The sequence below is a fragment of the Poromitra crassiceps genome (assembly GCF_964638095.1).
Source record: "Poromitra crassiceps genome assembly, chromosome: 1".
Classification (NCBI taxonomy): domain Eukaryota; kingdom Metazoa; phylum Chordata; class Actinopteri; order Beryciformes; family Melamphaidae; genus Poromitra; species Poromitra crassiceps.
Window position 1 is genome coordinate 39,899,705 of NC_139623.1, and position 24,938 is coordinate 39,924,642.

General features: G+C 43.9%; 1 protein-coding gene across 1 annotated transcript in view; it reads right to left on the reverse strand.

Annotated features, from left to right (window-relative positions):
* The window catches only part of fstl4 (follistatin-like 4), a gene marked incomplete at both ends in the record, with an annotated part of 526,243 nt that overhangs the window by 491,260 nt on the left and 10,045 nt on the right, over window positions 1-24,938 (reverse strand). Inside the window, 1 exon segment of the mRNA XM_083649857.1 lies at window positions 1,384-1,417. Within this exon segment, the coding sequence (XP_083505983.1) occupies window positions 1,384-1,417 (34 nt within the window).

Consider the following 24,938-nt stretch of genomic DNA (forward strand, 5'->3'; position numbering starts at 1 on the left):
TTCTGTTTTATCTTTCTATCTGCCAAGGATCTTGGCTGGCAGCTGGCTGGCAGCCGGCTAGTAGCCAAAAGGAAGATTTCCAATTGAAGATTGCTGCATTTGTACAGAGCTGACATCCAACAGACACATCCAAATCCTTGTGCAGATGTCACTAAGCAGCTGCATTTTTAGATATTCAAGATAATATTGTATCAAAATCATAGTTCTGGTATTTTGAGTGCTATCCTGTGGTCCGCTCAGCTTTCCTTTGATCTCAACACAGTTGGCCCATGCGCAAAGACCAGGAGGACATACTCAATAACGTGGGGAAAGTAAGTCAAATGTATATTTTGTGGTGTAGAGATTCATCCAAATTAGGATATTAAATTGCATGCTCACCCCCCCCCCCCCCCAAAATGCCTCTCGGAAACCAGGTCTAACTGAGGGGGTGTGTGAATGTGAATAATTAAATTATATCTTATGGCATTCAACTCTCACAGCAGTTTGTGAAAAATAGCCTCCGAGAGCACAAGCCACACAAACACTACTTACTCATATCTGACAGGGGATTGAACTTTGTGAGGAAATTGTTGACAGTTGAATAATTGTTCATCTGACATATACATTTGTCAACATGAACATATGGGTCTTTGTCTGGGTTCAATATGGCAGGATTAATGTGGATTTCTCCTCTTAACTTTGGGCTCTAACATCTATTTTGTACTTAGACATCATCTGCCCTTAGCTGTTAGGACTCAAACAAGTCCACGCCTGAAGAGAACGTGTCAGGTCTTTGGGTGAACAGATACAGAAAGTAGGACCTTTCTCTCAAAGGGTGTAAAATACAGCTGAGTAGTAGCCAAACTGGAACAAAGAAACATCGCCTGTCCATCGCCTCCAACTTTTCATTTTGCAAACAATAGACTCTTCTCACGGGGGCCATATTGTGTCAAAAAGGCAGGGTAAACACAGGTGCAAGCAAAACACTAATGAGGGTTTCCAACTTCCATGATTGGAATTTGGAAACCCCCATTAGTGTTTTGCTTGCACCTGTGTTTATTCTGCCTTTTCGACACAATATGTCCCCCGTGAAAAGGGTCTATTCCTCTGGCGGACAGAGCAAAAGTGCAGTAGAAGAGCATTGCTGATTACGACACATGCAGAAGAAAAAGCGGGATTTTCCCCACTGCCGCAGTCATACAGTATGGCCCTTAATAGGCTAGCATTGTTCTTTTTTATAGAGGTCATTTACCACATTTGAAATACTTCCCAGCAGTGTTCCCCAGCAACCGGCAAACAGACATGTATGCCAGAATCAACAGGGAGAAAAAAAAATGCCATCGCACAACATGGCATATTTTTTTGAAAAATGCTGTTTGGTTTGAACACAGTAAGTGTACTCACATTGATCGATGCTGCCGTCTGCTTTCCCCTTCTCCTGCAAACAGAGAGCACAGACAATAAAAGTGGTTATTACAGGCTTGGAGGAGTGGGAGAAAAACAGAGCTTCCTGCAGCGCTTAGTGGACAATGCGTTATACCGTGCTGTTTTCCTCTTTTCTGAGCTGAGAGAAAGGACAGACAAAGATGGAAGCAGGGATGGAGGAGAGACAGAAAGAGAGTGGAAAAAGTCAAAGGGAGAGAGTGAGAGACAGAGCGAGAGAGAGAGAGCATAATAGTGTATGGCAAGGGGGGAGCGAGAGAGCTTCACAAAGGCAGTTCTGTGTCAATTCATTCGCCCTGTTTGGAAATACATTTGCCGACAGTCGGCAGGTGTCACCGGGTTGCACCGGAATGTTTTCCAGGATGCTGAGGAGGGTGCGAGTGTACAGACTGCAGACAGTGTACAGACTGCAGACAGTGTACAGACTGCAGACAGTGTACAGACTGCAGACAGTGTACAGACTGCAGACAGTGTACAGACTGCAGACAGTGTACAGACTGCAGGCAGTGTACAGAGTGCAGACAGTTTACAGACTGCAGACAGTGTACAGACCGCAGTGTACAGACTGCAGACAGTGTACAGACTGCAGACAGTGTACAGACTGCAGACAGTGTACAGACTGCAGACAGTGTACAGAGTGCAGACAGTGTACAGACTGCAGACAGTGTACAGACTGCAGACAGTGTACAGACCGCAGACAGTGTACAGACCGCAGACAGTGTACAGTGTACTAGTAACCTGCGTTGTTTGACAATCCTCACAGCAACCCACATGCCCAGGTGTGGAGGCGGGTCCCATGAACTCCCGCTTGCAAAGTGCACGTGCGAACCAGCTCTACCAAGAGAGCTAGCTCCCTTGGCAGAGCTGGTTAACTTAACAGGTCTTTATACTGGAGAGTGAGTTTAACTAAGCTCCCTTGGCAGAGCTGGTTAATTCAACGGGCTTTTATACTGACTTGGACAATCAAAACCTTCTCTTAAAAGAAGGATTTTGGATTTTGTTTCCTCACCCTGTCATGAGTCAAAATAAATGCAATCCTGTTTTGCCCACATACCGATACCGGCATTCCAAATGTCAACACACCTCTATGAAAAGAAAACATGTGAAAAACATGTTCAGCTGTTACATACATCCAGTTTGTACAGTACATGCAGATTGGTACTTCCATGGATGTTGGAACTATTTTCTGGGAGGGGGGGCGGGAAACCACACCCAGAATTTGGGAGCGGGGCCGAAGAAAAATTTGCATTTTTTTTTTGGCATGTTTGGATCTTTTTTAGCCAAATTTAGAGGAATATCTCATCTTAACTCATTGAGTGCCAGCCACTTTTGGAAAACGGATGCTCCCAGTGCCAGAGTTTCAGAGCGTTTTCAGTGATTTCTCGAGGCCCACAGAATATTGTGTGATATTACTATGTAAACACCGAACACGCACAAAGAACGATGAGACTCTCTTCTATCATCTGCAAAAAAGTTTATTGATACCATTTTCCGTTCTTTAGTTATGAGCCGGAGAAGATAGGTTGATTTCACCAAAAAGAGACGTTTCAAATTAGAAGCTGAGATAATTAGCCTTTTGTGAAATGAAGCATTTCAAGCACATGACTGACTCTGAAGCTAATATTTTCTGATGTGACACCTCAAAAATAATTTCCTTCAATAAAACAGTGAAAACAAAGGAATTTTGTTTGGCAAAATAATATTTTTTAGCTGCAACCAGCTGGCCCCTGCGTGCGCTGCTGGTTGCAGCTTCTTGCTGGTCTTGATTTACTGCTGGTGGGCATCAGATATTCTAGCTTGTTTGCCAATTCTGTCCTGCTGTCTGGGTCTGTCTGGGTCGGTGTTGTATGCTGCCCTGCGTGCCCCCCCCCCCCCCCCCCCTCAACTGCAAACCCCTCCTCCGTGGGTGTGTCTCTGGTGGCTCTGGTGGCTCTCTGCTGAGTTTGCTCTGCACTGAAAAGTGCGCTACATCCAGCTTTTTTACAGCATTCCGTGTGTATTTGTAACCGGCTCCCATCGCTTCCAGTTGAGAATAATAACAACTCCACAACTAATCATGTGGATGGGCTATCGCAGTGGACACGGAGGGGCTCAATTGTGGCAGCAGATTGGCTGCTGCAGGCACAGCTAACGTTATGCTTCATGCATATCGATGCATACCGATGCGATTTCCGTTTCTCCATGACTTCTTCTCTCTTTTTTCCTCGCCTTTCTCTAATCTGGAGAGCACTGTCGCCACCTAATGGGTCCATAAAATAGCTTTTACACATTCAACATCCACCATACTTTCACAGGAGATGGATCAGGCTTTGATCCACGTCCCACCGTCAAAAAACGCAATTGATGACTTTAGTCGTCATTGGCACTCTACGTTACTATCAGAATTGACGACTATAGTCGTCATTGGCACTCAATGAGTTAAACACACCAATGTTATTGTCTATTGATTGAATGTCTCTCTCTCTCTCACACTCACACACACACAAAACACCGAAATTAGGATTTGTCAGCCACTAACAAATCAACAGAAGGTAGCAGCTTACCTATCAATAAGGATAAAACAAGAAATAGCCACCAAGAAAAGCACAGCAGCTCACAGTATGAATGAATGAACAACTGCCCCTAGTCAGACACACACAGACTGGTGCGCATTTTCCAACGTGACATAGGCTACACTGCTCTATAGATGTAAAGCACTGACAAGACTCCGCCGCTCCTATGAACTCCATTGTTAACATTACTACATTAGCATTTGAGCAAAACGAGCTATCAAAGCCAACCAAAACCTAGGAGTGCTGGCTCCCACTGCGCGGTAGTTTATTCAATAAACAGAGATTCTCCTCTCTTTTTTTCCACACTCATTTTGCACACAGAATGGCAACTAGAACCAGCTCCATTATCAGCAGTGCCAGCAGCTACACATCATAAACACATTAGATTGCATTATTGCAATCATGTTTTAACTGGTATAAAAATACACCATTTACGTGTCATTCATTCACTGACACAGCAGAAAATGCGCACTGAATATGCAGATATTACAGGTACAGAGTGGAACGAGGAGTCCAAACTGGTGCAACACATTTAATTTATTTTTGTGATCCAAGATCTGTATAAACATAAACATTTGTCAGATATCAGTTAGCTTCTGTCCCTCGTTTACAGTACCATACAGTGTAAGCACTTTGACTTCCGGTCTCTAACTTCCGGTCTAGTTCTCAAACTCAGAATCCTATTCAGTTGACTTATTTCACTTATTTCAATCACAGTCATAATATTTACTTGTTTAAACGGCACCTTGTATTCTTCTTTAAACAACATATTATAAAACATTTTCACTTGGCAAATAAACATATCAGTAATAAACAAATAAACATTTTCTTATCTCCCATAAACATATCTTATTTAGTTCAATTCAATTAATTATTCAAAACCCATATTATCCCATCTTACATCTTAAACTATATTTACCAGCTAAACTACGTCTTTAACTAATGCCCTGTTATCTGATACCTGCTGCAGGCTAAACCCAGTGTTACACATAACAGTACAGATAGCATTATGGTTTTTAACACTAAACACAATTAGCATTACTCAACAGACACAGTAACATAATCATAACAAAACACATTAATATCAAGGACTCAAAACAGTTGCTAAACTAATATTAATACCTCCTACCCTGCATTTACCATGGCTAACCAATCGTTGTGCTAACGTTAGCTTCCCGGTGTCATGCCGAGTTTTGCACCCCCGCCGAGAATTACATCCCCACCTTCCGGGAGCATATTGTAATGATTTATACGGAAACTTAACTGTTTAAAAATGATATAATTGTCAGTAGACGTGATCTCCAAGCCAGGGGGTCTGTCCTGGCTCACGGAGACCGACTTTGATGCATTATATCCGCGTGGAGGTGACTTCCATGCTTGGGGCTCTCTTCTGGCTCATGGAAGCCGACTTTGGTGCTTAAAATCCGGGTACAGATGACCTCGAGACCTGGGGATCTCTCCTGGCTTTATGGAGGGGGGTGCACATCTCGGCGGTTTGTACCTGCCGAGATTTGCATCCCTGTTTTTAAGTTAAAACAGCCCCCAAATATGGTGGGGGTGCAATTCTCGGCGGGGGTGCAAAACTCGGCATGACACCGGTTCGCCATGCTAATCGTTAGCGCGCTAGCAAGAAATGCTAATAATACCACCATTCACTCATTCTTTCACACTCTATCCCGGTTCTACATTCACACCAACACTGTATAATTATATGTTCTGGTTCATCCTAACAGCAATTCTTACCTGTATAAACATAAAGCATTTGGCAGATACCAGTTAGCTTCTGTCACTCGTTTACCATACAGTGTAAGCACTTTGACTTCCGGTCTCTGGCTTCCGGTCTTCTTCTTCTTCTTCTTCTTCTACTAGTGTTTTATGGCGGTTGGCAAACAACTTATGGTGCATTACCGCCACCTTCTGAAATGGAGTGTGGATCAGAATGGATTTCTAAAACACTAACTATCCTGACTATATTCTTCTACTTAGTCCAATTTCCTCTAGAAATAAAAAAATATATCCCTATACCCCACATTCCCTGAATTCAACTGCAATATTTATTTTAACTCCAGCTTGATATGATTGCTCTCCAATCTGTTGTTGAGGATCTGTCTTTCCTGTTGGTAGTATGGACAATCAATCATTACATGTTCTACTGTTTCCTGCCTATTCACACCTACCAGTCTCATGCTTTCCCATGATCTTAAGTGTACTGTTAAGCCCAGTCTGCCCAAATCTCATCCTTGACATGATATCTTCATCTTTTTTATTTCTGCTCATGCTTCTCATTTTTCCTACTCTCTTTTGGATATTGTAATAATGCCTACCTTTAGTGTCTTTATTCCACTCATCCTGCCATTTCTTTTTCATTTGTCCTTTGACTATACTTTTAACTTCTGCCTTACTATAACTTACTACCATATTGTAACGAATCAGGTATTCGTCCACAGGAACCAGGAGACTTGTCGTTGGTACAGGGCTTTTATTCACAGGCTCATTCTCATAGCTTCCAGCAGTAGCTTCGCTGCTAGCTCTACACACGTCCAGCCAGCTCTCTTTCATAGCTTGACTGACAACCACGAGACAGGAAGCCTACTTACACACCGTTCCCCCCAGGAACAACCCCCACACATCAGTTCCTATCTAAACACGGAAACACCACATTACATCTAAAACCCCGGATCGCTACATACTCCTCACCCAACATTAGCCAGCTCCCACGCTGGCACCCACAACCCACACATACCCCCTTGTACCAAAACACACCAACACTTTTTTTCCCAACACCACATCCAATTCTATTTCCCCACAAACAGTCTTTTCTTATTCCCCAACAACATTCCCATTCCTTTTTTTCAACACACCACTTAATTTTGCATTCCATTCCACCATTTCGTTACTTCCATCATCAACTTTTCAAATCACCCCATCACATTTACATTTTTTCTTTCCATTATTTCTTTTCTCTTTTACCTTCATTCCGACCACCACCATTTCCATCCCCCCTTTCAAAGCTTCTGTCCCACCTGAAGCACTCTAGTCCCGCTCAACCCCCCGTGGGGTTAGTCCTCTGTAGGGTGACTCTCTTCGGTCCCCCCACTGTGTCCCACAGCCATCGCACGCACTGCAGTAGCTCCGCACGTCCTCCTTGTGTTTGCCCCAGTAGAAAAGTTTACGAACATCGCAGAGCATCTTCTCCGGCCCGTCATGATCCTTACCGCTGCGGCCCCTGTGCGCCCACTGCAACACCAATTTCCGCAGGCAGCTGGGCACAACCGTCTGGAACCCCCTCATCCCATGCCCTGCCTTCTCCAACAGCCCATCTTCCAGACGCAGGTCGGTAAACATGTTCCACAGTCACTTCGTGGCACCGGAAAACAGGTGAATCTCCTCCACAGGGGGCCGGCGTCCGGCCGCCACCCACGCGAGCACCGGACCGATATCCGCGTCCTCCGCCTGCCTGCGTATCCACTCACCCCCTGTGACATCCGTGATGTCCCTGTCGTCGTCGTCCAGCTCTTGCACTCGCTCGTCCTCCCGTCCCACTCCCCCAGGGGGCGGCGTGTTCAGGACAGCAGGGCGAACACCACCGGCGTCGATCTCCACCTCGGCTTTCTGCGCAGCAACCGTGGGGTGTGTGTAGCGGCTTGGTTGGGCCGGCTCCTCCGGCGTTGACCCCTCTCGCTCACCCGGGACACGAGCGTCGCTCCCCCAACTGTAACAGCTCTGCAGATGATGTCTCTCTCTTCCCTCTGGCTGTTCAACATGATCCCCGCTCTCCTGATGGTCTCGTCGCTGATGATGATGTCGCCCTCTACCGGCTGGTATGCAGAGCAGCTAGGCTCCTCCGGCGTTAGCAACACCCAACACACAGTCCACACTCTCCTGACCTGAATGACCGGCTCTGCACTGCTCCGCTGCTTGTTGCTCAGGCTGCTCCACTGCCGGGGCTTACCACTATATCCCCTATCCCTAACTCACTAGGCTCTTTCACACCGGCCTTGAAAGCCGAAAAATCCACGGAAAATAGGATCCGCTCCTCCGATGTGAAAGTCATGAACGCGCGTTGGTGGTAAATTGTTCTACGCCTTTTGTCCCGGGAGCAAAGCTTGTCACAGCGCCGGTTTAGCAGGCAACCCGCCTCACTTGAAAGCGTCGGAGCAGCAAGGCGGAACAGTGCGAATGCTTCACTTTCGTGTTTTCTGCACCTGCACAGCTGCACCTCCTTGGCTGGCATACATCAGCGATGTTTGGTTGTTGAATGAATTACACAAGGTGACACCATATCGATCTGCTTAGTCAGTGAATTTACTTCTATGAAATGTGTTGTATAAATAAAGTTGGCTTTCCTTGAATGCAATTAATGCAACACTTCGCTGCCAGAAAGTCGGCAGATGCGCTCCGCGGCGGAGCCCGTTTTGATATTAAGGCGAGCCCGCCCACCATGCGAGTGCACCTATCCTCCCTGCTCAGCGGACTAGGAGAAGGAGGGAAGTCTTGTTGTTGTTGAATGAATTCATTCATCATACAGTAGCCTAGCCTACACTAACCTATGAAAATATTCATTTGGGCTAGGAGGAGCTGGAAATCCCTCCGCTCGCCTTTCAATCCATGAGCGGGGGATTTCACCTGAAAGTACACCGCAGCACGGGAATGTGGCCGTGCTGCTTGGCTCTGTGTGAAAGCAATTTCTGTGGCGAGGCTGCGGGCTTTGCGGGACTCCTAAACTGCAATTTTGCGTGATCTGTGTGTGAAAGAGCCTATTGACTACCTTTCCAATTGTCCACCCAAAGCTCTTGAACTGTCTTTTCTCCTTCTCTTGACATGGCTGCAATACTTTTTGTGTAGGATGATTCCCCTTATGGCCCTTAAGGTTTGCCCAATATACTATTGCTAACTGTTTTCTCCTGATTTCCAATGGTTTTTCACTCATTTCCACCTGTATAGCTGCAACTGGGGTTGTTTTAATGGCACCACAACAGAGTCTCAAAGCCTGATATTGCACAGTATCTAATTTCCTAAGTAATGTTTTTGATGAAGATTGATAAATGATACATCCATAATCTATAGCAGCCCTAATTAATCCACTATACACAGTCTTCAAAGAAAACCTACATGCCCCCAATCCCTGCCCCTCAGACATCTAACAATATTCAACACTTTTTTACATTTATCCACAATTTTACCAATATGAGTTGCACAAGTAAGATTCTTGTCAAACCAAATACCTAAATATTTAAAACACTCTACTTTTTCTAACTTCATCCCATATATTTTAAGATCAATGTGATTTAGGATTTCCTACTTTTGTCTTTGCCACTGAAAATCTAAAACCCCACTCCTGTGCCCATTTCTCTACTTTCCCTATTGCTTCTTGCAATTTTCTAACTATAAAATCTATATTTCTTCCCCTTTTCCACATAATCCCGTCATCTGCAAATAATGCAACACCAACAGATTTATCTACACTACTAAATACGTCATTTATCATGATTGAAAACAAGACTGGACTAATTACGCTTCCTTGAGGCGTCCCATTCTCCACTATATACTTTGCACTAAACTCTTTCCCTACCCTTACCGATATTGATCTACCCGTTAAAACGTTTTTAACCCAATTATACATTCTCCCTCTTATTCCCATTTGACATAACTTGATCATTAACCCTGATTTCCACATCATATCATACGCCTTCTCAACATCAAAAAATACAGCTACTACACTCTCTTTATTAACTTGCGCCTTCCTAATCTCATTTTCTAAACATACAGCCGGATCAATTGTGTTTCTTCCTTTCCTAAACCCACTTTGATAATTCTTTATTAATTCTTTTGCCTCTATATGATACTGTAACCTTTCATTTATCATTCTTTCCAAAGTATTCCCTACATGTGAGGTCAACGCAATTGGTCGATAGCTTCCTGCTAAACTCGGATCCTTACCTGGTTTACATATGGGAACAATAACTGATTATTTCCATCGAGCAGGCAAATACCTCTCTTCCCATACCCTATTATACAATCTTAATAATGTACTTTTACTCACATCACTTAAATTGCTTAGCGTAGCTTATTTGATCTTTCCCTGGTGTTGTTTTCCCAGCTTTGCTTAATGCACTATTTAATTCTGTTATTGTAAACATCACATTTATTACACTTTCATACTCATTCTCATCGTCAGGCGCGGACTGCATAATCGGGCACGTCGGGCAAATGCCCGACGTGCCTGGCCTGCAGACGTGTGTGGCCTGGCCTGGCCTGATTTTTTTTTTTTTTTTTTGTCCCCAGTCAGGCCACTCACTGAACAGCAGGCCAGGCGCCACCTACTGGTTTACTAGTGGTTTTATTACTTTATTCAGGGTTAAAGTGGGTGCATCTCATTGTAAAATTGGACTCGGCCCAAATTGGGCTTCAAACGGCCCAAATTGGGCTTCAAATGGCCCAAATCTGGCTTCAAACGGCCCAAATTGGGCTTAAAACGGCCCAAATTGGGCTTCAAACAGCACAAATTTTCCGACGCCGCCCTTCGGACGCCGGCACGCGCGTCGGCCCGTATCGGCCTGGCCTGCTTGGTATCTAATACCCGGCCTGAATTATAATCCCAGTCCACCCCTGCTCATCGTGCACTGCCTCTATATTTTCGGCAATTGTTCTCTCTCTCTGTCTCTTTTCCTCATCACTCAGATTCGCATTACTATGTACCTTAACAAAGTTCTTTGCCAATAATTCGGCTTTATCCTTACCTTCTACTATTATACTGTATTTCCTCCATCTTTCATTATAGGATATCCATATTCTTTCCTATTACCAGACATTTTTTTAATCATACCCCATACTCGCTCTAACGGCATGGTCCTGCCTAATGAATCACAAAACTTCCTCCAAAAATCTCTTTTAACTTTCTTTATTATATTCCTAACTATTGCCTGCTTTCTTTTATATTCAATTAAATTCTGAAAATTATGCGTTTTCTTCAATAATTTAAACGTCTTATTTCTATTTTTAATTGCATCAGTACACTCTTGGGTCCACCACGGAACTATCTTTTTCCGGTCTGACTGAAAAGGATGTATAAACGGCTAAACCCAAGGGTGCCAGCACCCTCTACTGGCTGTTTACTAACCTAGCAGACGTTATTATTTCCATAGATTAGACAGGCTGCTGCAGGCACAAATAACAAATCTCTACAGTGATCTATACGTTTTTAAATGTGGAACTGCAGGGTTAATTATTATGCTTGTATTATATTATAGTTAAATTTATATGGGGGGTATTATCATTAGCTTAGCGTTGGGGGTAGGGTATAGTAGCCTATATCAGTATAAACCTTTTGACCATGTAATCCCTTAAGGGCCCCACACAGACTGCCTGTACGCTCGCATACCCTGTGCGATTGATAATCAATAGATTTCCATCACATGCGTATTATCATCTCTGTGGAGAGGTGTGCTTACCTTCACCGTGGCCCCGTTCCAATACCCATACTTGTACTTCTTTCTTGTAGTATGTACTGCCGCTGCCCTCACAAAGTATGGATTGTAGTGTGCAGCATGCATGCAAAATGCATACTATTGGGACACACTACATCTGATCTGTCGTCACGTGAGCTTCCTGAACTCCGACCTCTTGCTCACTTCCGCCGACGTCCGCAGCGCCACATTTGAGTTTTTTTTTTTTTTTTTTTTTTATTCAATAAACAAAGTCTGGCAGTAACAAACAGTACATTATACAAAAAATTCAGACTAAACATTTACAAAATTGGAACAGACAATCAAATAAACAAAATAAAATAAATAAAGCAAAAACATTAAGTCAGAGATCTAAACAGGAATCAAGATATGCATGTTTTGGTACACACCATGCTTGTTTGGTTTTAACATATTTCAAGGCTTTCTTAAAGTTAATTATCTCATTCATGAACACGCAGCTCAGTCAGTGCGACGTAACTCCAGTAGGTGGCGGTAATGCACAAAAAGTTGTTTGCCAACCGCCATAAAACATTAGAAGAAGAAGAAGAAGACATAACTTCCTGCTGCGCAAAGGATTGTGGGGAAGTTTGGCTGAAGCAGCATGCATCGATGCATACTCCGAAATAGGAGCTGATGTAGTACAACATCCTGGTACTCTTGGCATACTGCATCTGACATACTATGTATTGGGACATACTAAATCTTTTTTTGCCTACTAAATAGTATGGAAGTATGGGTATTGGAACGGGGCCCGTGTCTCCATCCTGTCTCCTGCTGCTGTTCCTTCTCTCTGGCTTTATTTATGGTAAACATTTTGGCTCACCACCTTCTATCATTTCACTCTACAGTATCATTCCTCTGCCTCTCGTTCCAGAATCACTTTTTACGCTGTAAAAAGTGTAAAATATCTCTTCCAGCAGCTGTTTGAGCTTTTCTCTCTACACCAACATTTCCTGCTCTACTGGAGACATTTGCGCTTCTTTTGTCCATCACGTTGCCGCAAGTTTGGCCCTATTTTTACGTGCTACTTTAGTAAATTCTGGCAGTACAATTTTCATTGGAAAGGAACGTTTCTTGTTCTTCCAGTCCCTTAACAAGCTGTGAACTGTTGAAATTAAACTACGGCAACTATCTGCCTTAAAGGGCCAGAGCGGGGCACCGCGGGGCACCGCAGATCCAGATTAATGTTAATGATGATCAATGTAAATTTTGATTTGGGTTAGGGTTAGGGTTAGTTTATATACAGGCTTATTTCTGACAATCAATAAAGCGTATACTGTTGTATTAAGGATGTATGAAGACAGAAGACAGAAGACAGAAATTAAAGTCAAATTTAAGCACACCAAAAAAATTAAGCACCAATTATTTATAGCTATTTAAAAAAGTGCAGCTGGCGGGGCCGTATATATATATATATATATATATATATATATATATATATATATATATATATATATATATATATATATACTGCATGTACTGTATACTGTACACAGGACATGCAGATTGGTACTTCAGTATACAGTACATGCAGATTGGTACTTCAGTATACAGTAGGACTACATGCAGTTCAAGAATAGCAGCAAGGACAGATTTAGGTTCCTCATGTTAGCTGGTTTAATTAGCAACATTCCCCCGCTCTGAGAGAAGCTGTGTGTGTGTGTGTGTGTGTGTGTGTGTGTGTGTGTGTGTGTGTGTGTGTGTGTGTGTGTGTGTGTGTGTGTGTGTGTGTGTGCAAGAGAAACGAGGGGATTTGGACATGGAGAGCTCTCAGCTAATTGAAGTGGTGAGATGAAGCAACACTTCGTACGAGTCCAGAGGATGAGGATGTCAAAAGGATGAAGATACTGGGAGAAGTGAGTAACACACAGAGGAGTGGTACACTACAGTTAAGCGCATATAGCCAACAGCAGGCGCTGCCTGAAAAGCAGTCTAATGAGACATGTTCATGGGAAGGCACGTTTTTCTGTTGTAAATGGCTTTGCTCGAATCCCAAGTCAGTCTCAAGTCTTGAGGCTGAAGTCCCAAGTCAAGTCAAGTTACCAAGTCAAGTCAGAACAAGAGTCAATCGTAAAGAAAACTAAATATCAAGCACTTTTCAATGCAATGTGGTTTTAATAAGATACAAATTCGGTAAGAGCCTCATGAGTTTGATTTATATCATCAGTTTCAACAGTAAATTAAATCATTCCATAGAAATTCAGAAAACAATTTAAATCATCGTCTGGTGCAACAAATTCTCAGAGTAAATACTGTTGTATACCATAATATATCATGAATCTAGAGTAAATACTGTTGTATACCATCATGAATCTATGTGAATAAATATATTTATATAAATAGTAATCACAGCCTAATGCATAGAGATAAATCCTGAAACAAGAAGAAAAGAGCATACAGTATATACGGTAGATATAAGGGTTTGTGGACTACACAAAATCTGACCAACTCTAAATTGTGTGTCAGCTGTTTCATCCATCTTATTTTTCTTCAATCTGCAATGAAAATGTGCAAAAATTCTACAGCTTCTCGCAATAGTTGTAGCCTAAGCCAGTGGTTTTCAAAGTGGGGTCCCCAGCAAAAAGGGGGGATAATCTATTTTCACTAAGTAACACAATCTAAGCTAGTGTAGAAGTGAGTAACTAAGCTAATAATAACCATAACAGCACAAATAATTGACAAAGATCTCAAAATAAATATACCTACCTGTGACATCAATGTTTTGATTAATCTACTGTCTAAATGTAGCCTATTACTGCATGACTGATCCTATGATGTCATTGTAATCACACTCAGGTGTGCTTTCACAGGACAGGTGTTGTCCATTCAATCAGCGCATCTGTCTTTATAATGGCTGTCTTGCACTGTGTTTGTATGAGACTTGACAAAGGCTACGGCCGAAACTGTTGTCAAAATCCGTTAAATTACACTTTCTTGCATCTGGAACCAGAGTGTGCGGCTTCCCCTCTATCAACATACTTGTTTACTTACATTACAATTAATCAACTTTGGAGCTTTATTTACCCCCCATTCCCGACATGCTAGGTTGACATGCTTGGTCCCAATCGCAGCAAGTTGGGCGGAGCCAGGCATGGAGTCAACAGGGCAGAGGTGCTTACAGCATTCAACATCAAGCCAGAGGACAAACATGTATGAGGAAAAGTTAATCATTGAAGTGGAAACTACAAATTCTACAACGGCATGAGTGAATACTGGATTCTGATTGGCTAGCAACAGTGGTAAATACGCCAACAATCTACAGTTCGGCTCCAACCGCAGTATCAGGTCGTTTTCACACATATTTGGGTCGAGCCAGGCGCTGCCGCAGCAGTGAAAAGTATACAATGTTTCAATTTTCAACTAGAGCGGCTTCGTTTCACATGTGTTTTTTATCACCGCGCCCAGGCCGTCGTTCTACAGAGTGGAGCGTCATGTATCCATGCCAACCAGACGGAAGTAGACGCGTATAGCGTAATTCCACCCGGAAAGGAAGCCCGGGATGTAAACAGAACTGAACGATTGATTGAAAAGTTTATTTCTATAGGGACAGATACATAAACATAGAGCATTCACAGTCTTTGTTATATATCCTGACATTTATAGCCTATTGCTAGTTTGCAATATTTGTCCCTAGATGGAGAATGGAGAATGAACAACGCCGTTTGCTCTTGGTACTGCTTTTTGCATTGTACATCGTTTGTCTCTTTCAATATCGGTAAAGTGTTGAATTTGAAAACGAGGCACGGCTGCATCTGGAAAACAATGTTTTCATGTAATGGAGGCGGCGGATGCGAATCTCCAGACAAAGCAGGACAAGGCGCAGATTCTTTCTGTTGAACCGTGAAGCCCTCACCATACGCAGATATTATCGGCGAACAGCCAGGTAAGTTGTAAACATTAACGTTTGTAACGCTAGGCTTGCTATGCCTTTGGTGGTAATTTGGCCAATAACTGTTTATGCAATGTTTGTGAACGCCGAATTGACGTTAACATTAGAAATACAGCATTAGAACGAGCTGAAGTCGGCGCGCGTTCACACATCACTCGCGCCGTATTTAGGGTAGGGTTAGGGCGACGCAAGCCGCTCCGAAACCACCCTCTCCAGCTGAACCGAGAGCGAGTGAATTACGTCGACTACGAGTTCGAGTGGCATGTTCACACTGACCCAGTCGCGCCGTGTTTGGCCCTAAAACTCAGTTAAGTCGACCTAAACGTTCCGGTGTGAAAACGACCTCACTCCGCTCCCTGATGCTGACTCCGTTCCCTGTGCTGACTCCGCCCACTGTTAGCCTTCAGTCTGCAAATCTTCAACAAGGAAATGGCCGATCTCTAACACAAGGAAATGTCCGATTTCGTAGTAACGTTTGATTTACTGGGTGGATTGAGTTTTGAGCAGTGGTTAGATGAAGATGAAGGTGAAGTGAACAAAGAACGACATGGTGAAATTGGGGAGAGAGAACTGGCTGAGCTTGAGTTGTCACGAGTTCGGACTAGCGGGAGGTCGGACTAGCGGGAGGTCGGACTAGCGCCCGGACCCCGAACCTGGGACTGTCAAACAAACAAACGCCCTCTGCCGTCACCAGATATCAACACACCACCACCAAAACGGGCTGCTTTAGATAACTGTTTAAATAACTGTACTTTTACAGGCAATGTATCAATAACTGTGAATCCCGTTAAGGAATAGGTTAGTTGTTTTTTTGGCTCAAAGGCAACTAAATGTTTAGTGCAATCATTGATCTTGTGTATGGAACTATATTCTGTGGCGGAAGGATAAATGTATTCTGAAACCAGTAATGATCATCAATAAATGAATTGGATGTTACAATTGTGTATTTTTTATATTATTTGGTAGCCGTTGTAGAAAACAAATTTAACACTCGAGGTCGGGGGTTGTGGGCACATTTACCACTGGTACAGGGTTTATAGCACTCGGCTTCGCCTCGTGCCACAACCCTGTACCAGTGGTAAATGTGCCCACAACCCCCTCCCTCTCGTGTTAAATTTGTTAAATAATATATGACACGACACATCCTTTTTACAAGGACAACACCAAGCAAGTCCACTCCTCCTCTGCTTCTCCAGTTGGGAACAATGATCTTCTGCCTGTTTGTTGTAGGGGTGGGACAAAATATTGATACTCACGGTATCGCGATATTTCCACTTGCGATACGTTATCGATACACTGGCACCAAGTATCGATATGTTTATTAATTATTATTTTTTTTTTTTATTATTTTTTTAATAAACAGGCTAAAATATTATGCTGTGTGTGGTAGTTGAAACATAGTTTCAAGTTGACGTTTATTTATGTTTGTAGTTGAAACAAGAACATAAATACTGTAGGCTACATAAAAAGACTTAATGTGTAACTTTTCCTCCGTGGTATCGAAAATGGTATGAGTGAGTGAGTGAACTCAGAGAGTTCATGTCAATTCTGCTAATAAATACATAATACCTGCTTCTTGCCTTTTAGGGGTATTTTTTTCTCTTCAGTTACACAGGTATCATGATGTATCGTCTTCCAATATATCGATTATCGCAGTATCGCTGTATCGTGATAATATCGTTATCGAGGGCCAAGTATCGTGACGATATCGTATCGTGAGCTACTCAGCGATTCCCACCCCTAGTTTGTTGTTGTATTTATCCGACATACAAATTGTCTCGCGCGATTTCACCGCGAGAACTTGTCGGTCTCGTCACTCCAGCTGTCTGGAGCGGAGCCGTGACGTGCTCTGCACGCAGCCGGTGAGTGTTGGCGGAGCACAGAGCACGGAGCTAAATTAACGCCAGGGGGGAAGATATCGTTAGGCCAGTATTTAAGGCCGAAACGCCCATTCTGGCCTATTCTGGCACTGCGCCACGCCTCTTCGGCGTAAAGCGCATTTCGGGGCCTAAAACCATGTTGCTATCTTCCCGAGGCAGGCGCAAGGCGCGTTTTTTTGCAAGATAGGGCCCTGTATCTTGAGGTTGGAGGTACTGAGCAGCAGCAGTATAGCAAGCACACGAGAACTGGCACTTCTACTGTGACTCAATCTGCAAAAAGCATGAAATAAAATACAGATGATTTTTTTTTTACAGATCAAATGATCTTGATGCATAAATAGAGTGTGGAGCGTCAGAGTGGAACAGTCATGTCGAGTGGTTTAAAACAACAGTGACAGGGGCAGAAAAGGAAAGGTGAAACAGTGTTCTGTGTAAATCTGCATACTAAAGTCAGCACTCTAAATATAACGCAGCAGATGAATTCATTGTGTGGCTGACAACAAAAGCAAAGAAGTGAAACAGGGCATCTGGGTAGTGTAGAGTAAAAGCACTCGCTTTCCACCACAGAGACCCCCGGATTCAATCCCTGGCAGCGATACTTCTGGCTAGAGTTCTCAGTTTCAGCCCGAGCCCGACGGGACCCGACCCAGCCGGATGGGCTGGAGCTGACAATTTATGGTAATGGGTCGGGCCAGGTCGGGCTTGGGCTGAGCAAACAAAGAAAATAAATCACTCTTCACTTACAAACACACATGCATGCACGCACACACACAGCTTAGAGTTCTCAGTTTCAGCTTGAGTCCGACAGAAACCGATTCAAAACCAGCCCGACAGGCTCGGGCTGAAATGTGTGCTAATTGGTTGGGTTGGGTTGGGCTTGGGCTTCAACTTACTAGGGTCGGCTCAGGTCGGGTTTGAATTTTCAGGCCCGTTGAGAACTCTACTTCCGGCTTGGTCAGATGTTCCTACAGACACAATTGGCCGTGTCTGCGGGTGGGAAGCCGGTGGGGTATGAGTTCTGGTCGCTGTGCAAGTGCCTCCTCTGATCGATCGTGGCGTGTGTTCGGGGGAGGGGAAGTGGGGGGGAAGGAATAGCGTGAAGTGGGGGAAATAGCGTGATCTTCCCACGGACGACTAACCTTGCAAGGTAGCTGGATTCGCAGGAGATCACGATCACATGGCAAATCCATGTTGCCATGCTCCGATCTATTGGTTTGAATCCCCAACCCAACCACCAGTGGTTCACACCAATCAGCATCCAGAGGCAGCTACAGTACGGGCGGGCTTTAAGTGTGCTGACAGCGAGAAGCAAGCCCATGATTGACATGATAGATAGAGGGTTCATCCAATCATCTGCCAAGTAGCTTTTTGAAAAGTCCCTGCCCCTTTCAAAGGTTTGCAAGTTCCCAAATGGTTCTGTGAAAACAAACTGTGTGGCAGTGTCAGGTTAACACACTATAGGTCCTACTGGTGAAACCTCTCGCTGTCAGGTGCAAAGAAGTGGCTGGCGACTGCACATGTACAGTATCTAGTGTATGGCTCTCCCCAGATTGGCAGAGGGGGTGGAGCAACGACTGGGACAGCTGGGGGAATTGGCCAACTAGAATTGGTGAGAAAGTGGGAGAAAACTCAAGCCTGGTAAGCCAGCCGGTCACGTAAACTCACATTTAATTTTGTTCTACCAGACCATCTGAGCTTAAGCTTTCACGCAGTGTTTGCAGTGGGTGGAAGTTGGGCGGGTGTACTTGCCTTGACAGACAACTCCTTCAGCCAATCAGCGTTGGATCCAGTCAAACCCAAATCCCCTCGGGAGAACGGCAAAAACATAATTTCCGCAGAGAAACTCCGCTGTTGCAAACTCCTGTACTTGTTTAATTGTTGTTATTGAGTCTATTTCTACTTTATGGCTGTTTAAACTCGACGAACGTCGACGTTAGTCCGTGAGGCGGACAGGCAAGGAGGCAGCCATTATTGTTTTTCTAGCAGCGCTCCTGATTGGCCGGTTACGATGTCAGCTACGAGGCGGGTTGCTGATTGGCTTGTACGCTTTGCAGTTTCTGCAGAAAGCCCTCCCAGGGCTTGAGGCCAGACGGTCTAATAGAACAAAATGAAAGGTGAGTTCATGTGACCGGCTGGTTTACCAGGCTAAGAAAACGAAGGAAAACGAAGGAAAGAGTAAAAGGTACAGTATAGGCCAGGCAAGCTGAGCTAAGTACATTATGGAGACTTGCTGAACAAGGTTGGAAGTGTTTGTAGCTGTTTTGGTGAAAGCCTCGAATGGCTGGAACTCTGTGCGCTGAATTACACTGCACCTTACTGGACATTGTTTTATTTTTGTGGTTGCCTTAATCTGCTGGGAATACAACTGACCTGCTGCCTGTGCGAGTGTGTACAGTAGGCTATGTGTGTGTGTGCGCGTGCGTGCGTGCGCCGTGTGCTTGTTAGCTACTAATCACCCCCATTGTTTCCGCACCAAGAATGTGGGTCTGTATTTAAATGTATCTGAACTTACCGGGTCAATTTAATGTACATATATGCAAAACAAAAGGTTGCAGTGTAAAAATAGAGGCAGAATCAGGTCTAACACAATAATGCAACGCTGCTTTCCCAAGCAGCCCATAATAATATACGGCGGCAAATTGAAGTGCTGTGACATTTGGCGTTGTCGTCCCGGCCCGGGTGTCATGGGTAATGGGGCTCAGTGATAAAACACATGTGTGTCTGTGAGGGGCTCTTCTCGGCTTCCCAGGAGACCCAGAGCCTCAGAAGACACACAGCAGTCAGTTCTTGAAGCAAATGCTGCCTGCTGTCACTGCCTCTCCCTCGATATCTCCTTCTCTCTCTCTCTCTCTCTCTCTCTGCCATCTGTCCATCTTAATTGCAGACGTGCTTCCTCATGATGGCGGGATAAAATTGAGTGTGCTCGTCAGCACCGCCTTCCATCTCCAGAGCCGCTGTTGGATCAATTGATTAGGGAATCAAACCAAGCATAGAGGTGACACAAAAAGGCTATGATTCAATTTGTGCTTCTTTCTAAAAGGGGCCATATTATGCATTTCTTAATTTTGTATCATAATATATATATGTTGTTACAATCTTGGATGGTCATATTAAACGTGGGCTAAGCTTCAAATAAATAGGTGAAAGTGTTTGAATGTTACCCCCATGAACCCCCCCTCCCCCCATGAAGTCTCGTAGACGAGATGGTACGGGATTTGTGCGAGAGCCATAGTTCTAGGTGACGTCAGCTAGGACTTGCTTGTTACCCTGGTGATGCCAAGCATAGCCCCGGCCGGCGGCGCGCGCGCGCCCTAGCCTTCACCCGTCCGTCCGCCCCTCCCTTCCCTGTTCTGACATTGCTCCAGTACACTGCTGACAGTAACCCTGCTAGTTTCCACTCGTCTCGGCCGTATCTGGGCGTATCTGGGAAATTTCCCGGCGCAGCCCGGGCCTAGCGGAGCTGCAGTTGATAGCTAGGGGCGTGATATATATGTAGATCGATTGATAGCTTGCTTGTTACATCCAAGTCACGTTTTTCATCGATGGTAAAATGCGTTTTGACAATCAGTTGCTTGTTGATATAATTGTTTTTACAACTACCAAATTTAGTAACCAAAGCAGAGATAGCCTGTCTGTTTGTTATGCATGACTTTATCTATCTATATATCTATCTATCTATCTATACAAACAGACAGACAGACAGACAGACAGACAGACAGACAGATATTGTAGTGTTGCATGTGGCATGTAGGAAGAAGGCAGACTGGAAACGATCCTTCTCTTTGACTCTAAACGAGCGGGTTTATTCCCTGCCGTAGCTCACACACTACCGGAGTTGGAGGTCCCCCGGAAAATAACAGCAGCTGGCCGGTGCCTGGGTTATGCTTATGCTACAGATCGTTCACTACGGTAGCTTATCTAAACTCCCAGCTAACATTAGCATTGCGTGCATCTCAGCTCCCGAACAACAACAGACCAAGCACCACCACCATAACTCCTCCCCCTCTTCCCGTTCCCATTCCTACCCGGCCCAATATCCGTACAGACACAGCACCTCCCTTTTTTATTGATCATTTCACCATGGCATTACATTACATCATATTAAAAAAATATTGAACTGAATACAATATGAACGTCCGTAACACACACCCATTAGTCATACACTATAGCTTCCGACCAGAGGGGCGCAGTGGAGCGCTGTGTGGGTGGGCGCATCCAGCACAAACGCAGAAGAAGACTAAAACAGAGCATTTCAGACAGGGTGAACTGAAGGGGGTGCGTGAGAGCCAGTACAAGATAAACAATGAGTTTTTTGAACTATGAATGATGCAATAAGTTACTCTAGTGGAGGCCAACAATAAAATAATAATACATTAGCAAAATATGGGCCCTTTAAAAAATCCAGAGTCCACTCTTCACCATTATTCTCCAGGATCCTTTATGTCACTTGACTTAACACATTCAGCCTGGGCTTTTTGTGGCGTATGGTGGTTTGTATGGTTATTATAGTGCAGTATATTGACTCCAAGCACTTATTGTATATCAGCATCGTAACGTGTGATGTCTCTTCTGACACCGAGATATGCTGCAGCCGCAGTTATGAGCTGGGTTTTGATAGGGCATGAGCATGACAGGCCAGTCCATGTTGCAAACGACTGTCGCCTCTCTCCTCTAGTCAATGATATGCTCTACTCTTGGGTTTTAAAGCCACACTAGGCAACTTTACTGGTTGCTGGCTCCAAATGGCAGCTAGAGGTTTGTGAAATCTATTGCAACTTCAATAGAGGTCAACAGTCACGTGACTTTTCGTGACGTCATTTGCCCCAGAAGTAAGTTCCACATTCATTTTTTCCATAGACATTTCGATAAATCCTTATAGAACGAGTTTTGGAACCAAGCCAACCCGTGACCTACTGAATCGTGAGTGACCATAAAACATTCGGTTTAACCAAGAACAAAAAATAACAAAAATAACTCCTGTCATGTGACAGGAGTAAACTGCAATCAGCCAGTCTGTGTAATGTGTTACACTGTCGGTGAGTCCAAGTTAAACTGGACAGAATGCTGCACTCCCTTTTACGAGGCAGTTTAAACGCATAGCGAGAAGAATTTCAGGTGTGGCGTGTAAACACAACTTTCAAAGTTGATCCCTCCTCCCTAGCTCGACAAGACAGAAATAACCTGCATGGTACAAAACGCACAAGTACAGCGAGGTGAAACACCAAGCAGACGAGGCTGGTTAAAAAATGAGAGTGGGGTTGGCTTTCACCCATTGGTGAGTACTGAAGGAGAGGGTGGGCTTGTCTTGCGTTGGACAGTAGCTAGCTGCCAGCTCACCACACATGCTCTCAGCAGAACTCCACTTACTCTTAGTCTGACTGCCTGGAAGGAGGCTGCAGGACTAAGCTCCGCCATTGGTGCCGACCTTTTCAGTCGGCAGCGGAAGAAAATCCCTCTCCACTCCCTGCAAGCTCTGCCATTGACTCCGACCGGCCCGACCGACCGGCTCCGACCATTTATGGATTTCCCTGTCGCTCTTGAAACAACAACAACAGCGTGTAGCTCTTTCCTACACGCTGAAAATGGCAAGTTTTGATGAGGATTTGGATCATGCAATAAAGCAGACCTGCTTGGTATTTTCGGTGGATGGTTGTAAAGATAACAGAGCCTTCCCCCCCCCCACTAGCCCAGAGTGAGAGTAACACCAGCCAGACTCTCTCTTAAGCGAGGCTACAGCGCGAAATGGAGATTTTTTTATTTAACCTTTTATTTATACAGGGGTAGTCTCACTGAGACCAATGCTCTCTTTTTTTTTGTGGGAACGCAATTGGAACAGCGGGGCAATTCAAGCTGTGTCTGTTATGGAGTCTGGTTGAATATGCCGTTTTCCTTCCTCTTTTATATGGGCTGCTGTGCAGGCACTCTTCATTCAAGCACCCATATGTTTTGTGCCACCGCCACCCCACGCCTCTCTCTCTCTCTCTCTCTCTCTCTCTCTCTCTCTACACCTCTCTCATTCTCCCTCCCTCTAATTCCAAGCAACTGCAAAACTCTCTGCTGGAATTAGCTCCCTGGATGCCAACTCAGCTATGCTGTTTCACTATATTTGCTAAATGGCAACGGCAGTAGCTCCCCTCACACTCTGATAAAGAGGAGCATATTGATACTTTGACCCTTGATAGAATATCCATATACCGCCTGAAGTGGAGGCCAGCAGAGGAGATGGGAACGCTACTGGTGCCAGCAAATGTAATCATATTCAAATGTACTCCCACAGAAGCACACCAAGAGAGCTAACCTGTGTGTATCCACAGACCGCATTAGGCAAAGAGTTCATCTATCTACATTCAATGGATATTCCCCATTGAATGTGGGTTTGCTTAGAAAGAGAGAGCGGTTTTATCTAATAGAATGAATCAGTGCAAAAACAAGCTACTTCATGAGCAAAGTGAAAAAGAGCCAAAGGAAAATAGCACCATGTGCAAGTGGCGTCACTTTATCAGGCCATAGTGCTGATGAATCCTGAAGCAGGACTAAAGCCCAACAAATTACCATTTTACCTGTGTCAAGTATTTTCTCTCTGCTCTTTTTCCGCCACATCATTAGCTAGAGTGGTTTTCCAGTCATGTTCGCTAGCATGATCCGCGCTCAAAATATTTTCATTAATTCCAATTTGTCTCCAGTTCTAGAAGCACAAAAGAGCATATACATATATATATATATAGCACATATATATAGCACAAAAGAGCATATATATATATATATATATATATATATATATATATATATATATATATATATATATATATATATATATATATATATATATATATATATATATATATATACTACTACTACTACCTAATTAACTGCTAATCACTTCTCTACAAAAGGGCCAACCTAAACATAACCTCCAAATATAATAAAACCAATAACCTCCAAATATAGACCGATACCAAGACCGGGTGGGTGGGGGTCGGGGGTGCTATTGCTACTACTAGGCTTGATATTAAAATGTATACATGTATGCATTGTGTGATATATACTGTACAGTGTCCATATGTCTTGCACTGTCACTTTGCAATGTATGCCCTGTTGTCCTTGTATCATAAATGCCTATGTGAAGTCATGTTGTCCTTGTATTATACTGTACATGCCTATATATCACTATGTCTCTGCCACAATGTCACTGAGAAAAATGCCTGCACTTTTTCCGTATTTGTTGATTAAAATAATTTAAGACTCTGATTGAACTGTCTGCCAAACCAAGAGTTGCTGACTTATTGAGAACATCTGAATAGGAGACAAGATTAGACCCAAGTATATATATATATATATTTTTAAGCAAGGTAGTGCTTTCCTGAATAGTTCAGTCTGGCAGAACAACATGGCTAACCTTCAAGACCAAATAATCATCATAATGCAATGCAAGGACCCTTGTCTTTTGACCTTGGACTCCGAATAGAGTCAATGGACAAAATGGCTCCTTCTGCTCTTTCCATACCCAGTTCAGACAACGTGGTTGTAAAGGCGTCTTTCCATACCCAGTTCAGACAACGTGGGTGTCATAGTAAAGACGGGGGAGTTTTTTTTATTGACGTCTGCAGGCTCAATGATTGGTTATGACTTAGCATATTTTCCATCTACATCACCATCATCTCTGCCTCCCCCTTACTGCTGCCCAATTTCTCTCTGGTTCTCTCGACAAACTCCCCATGCATATCTCTCC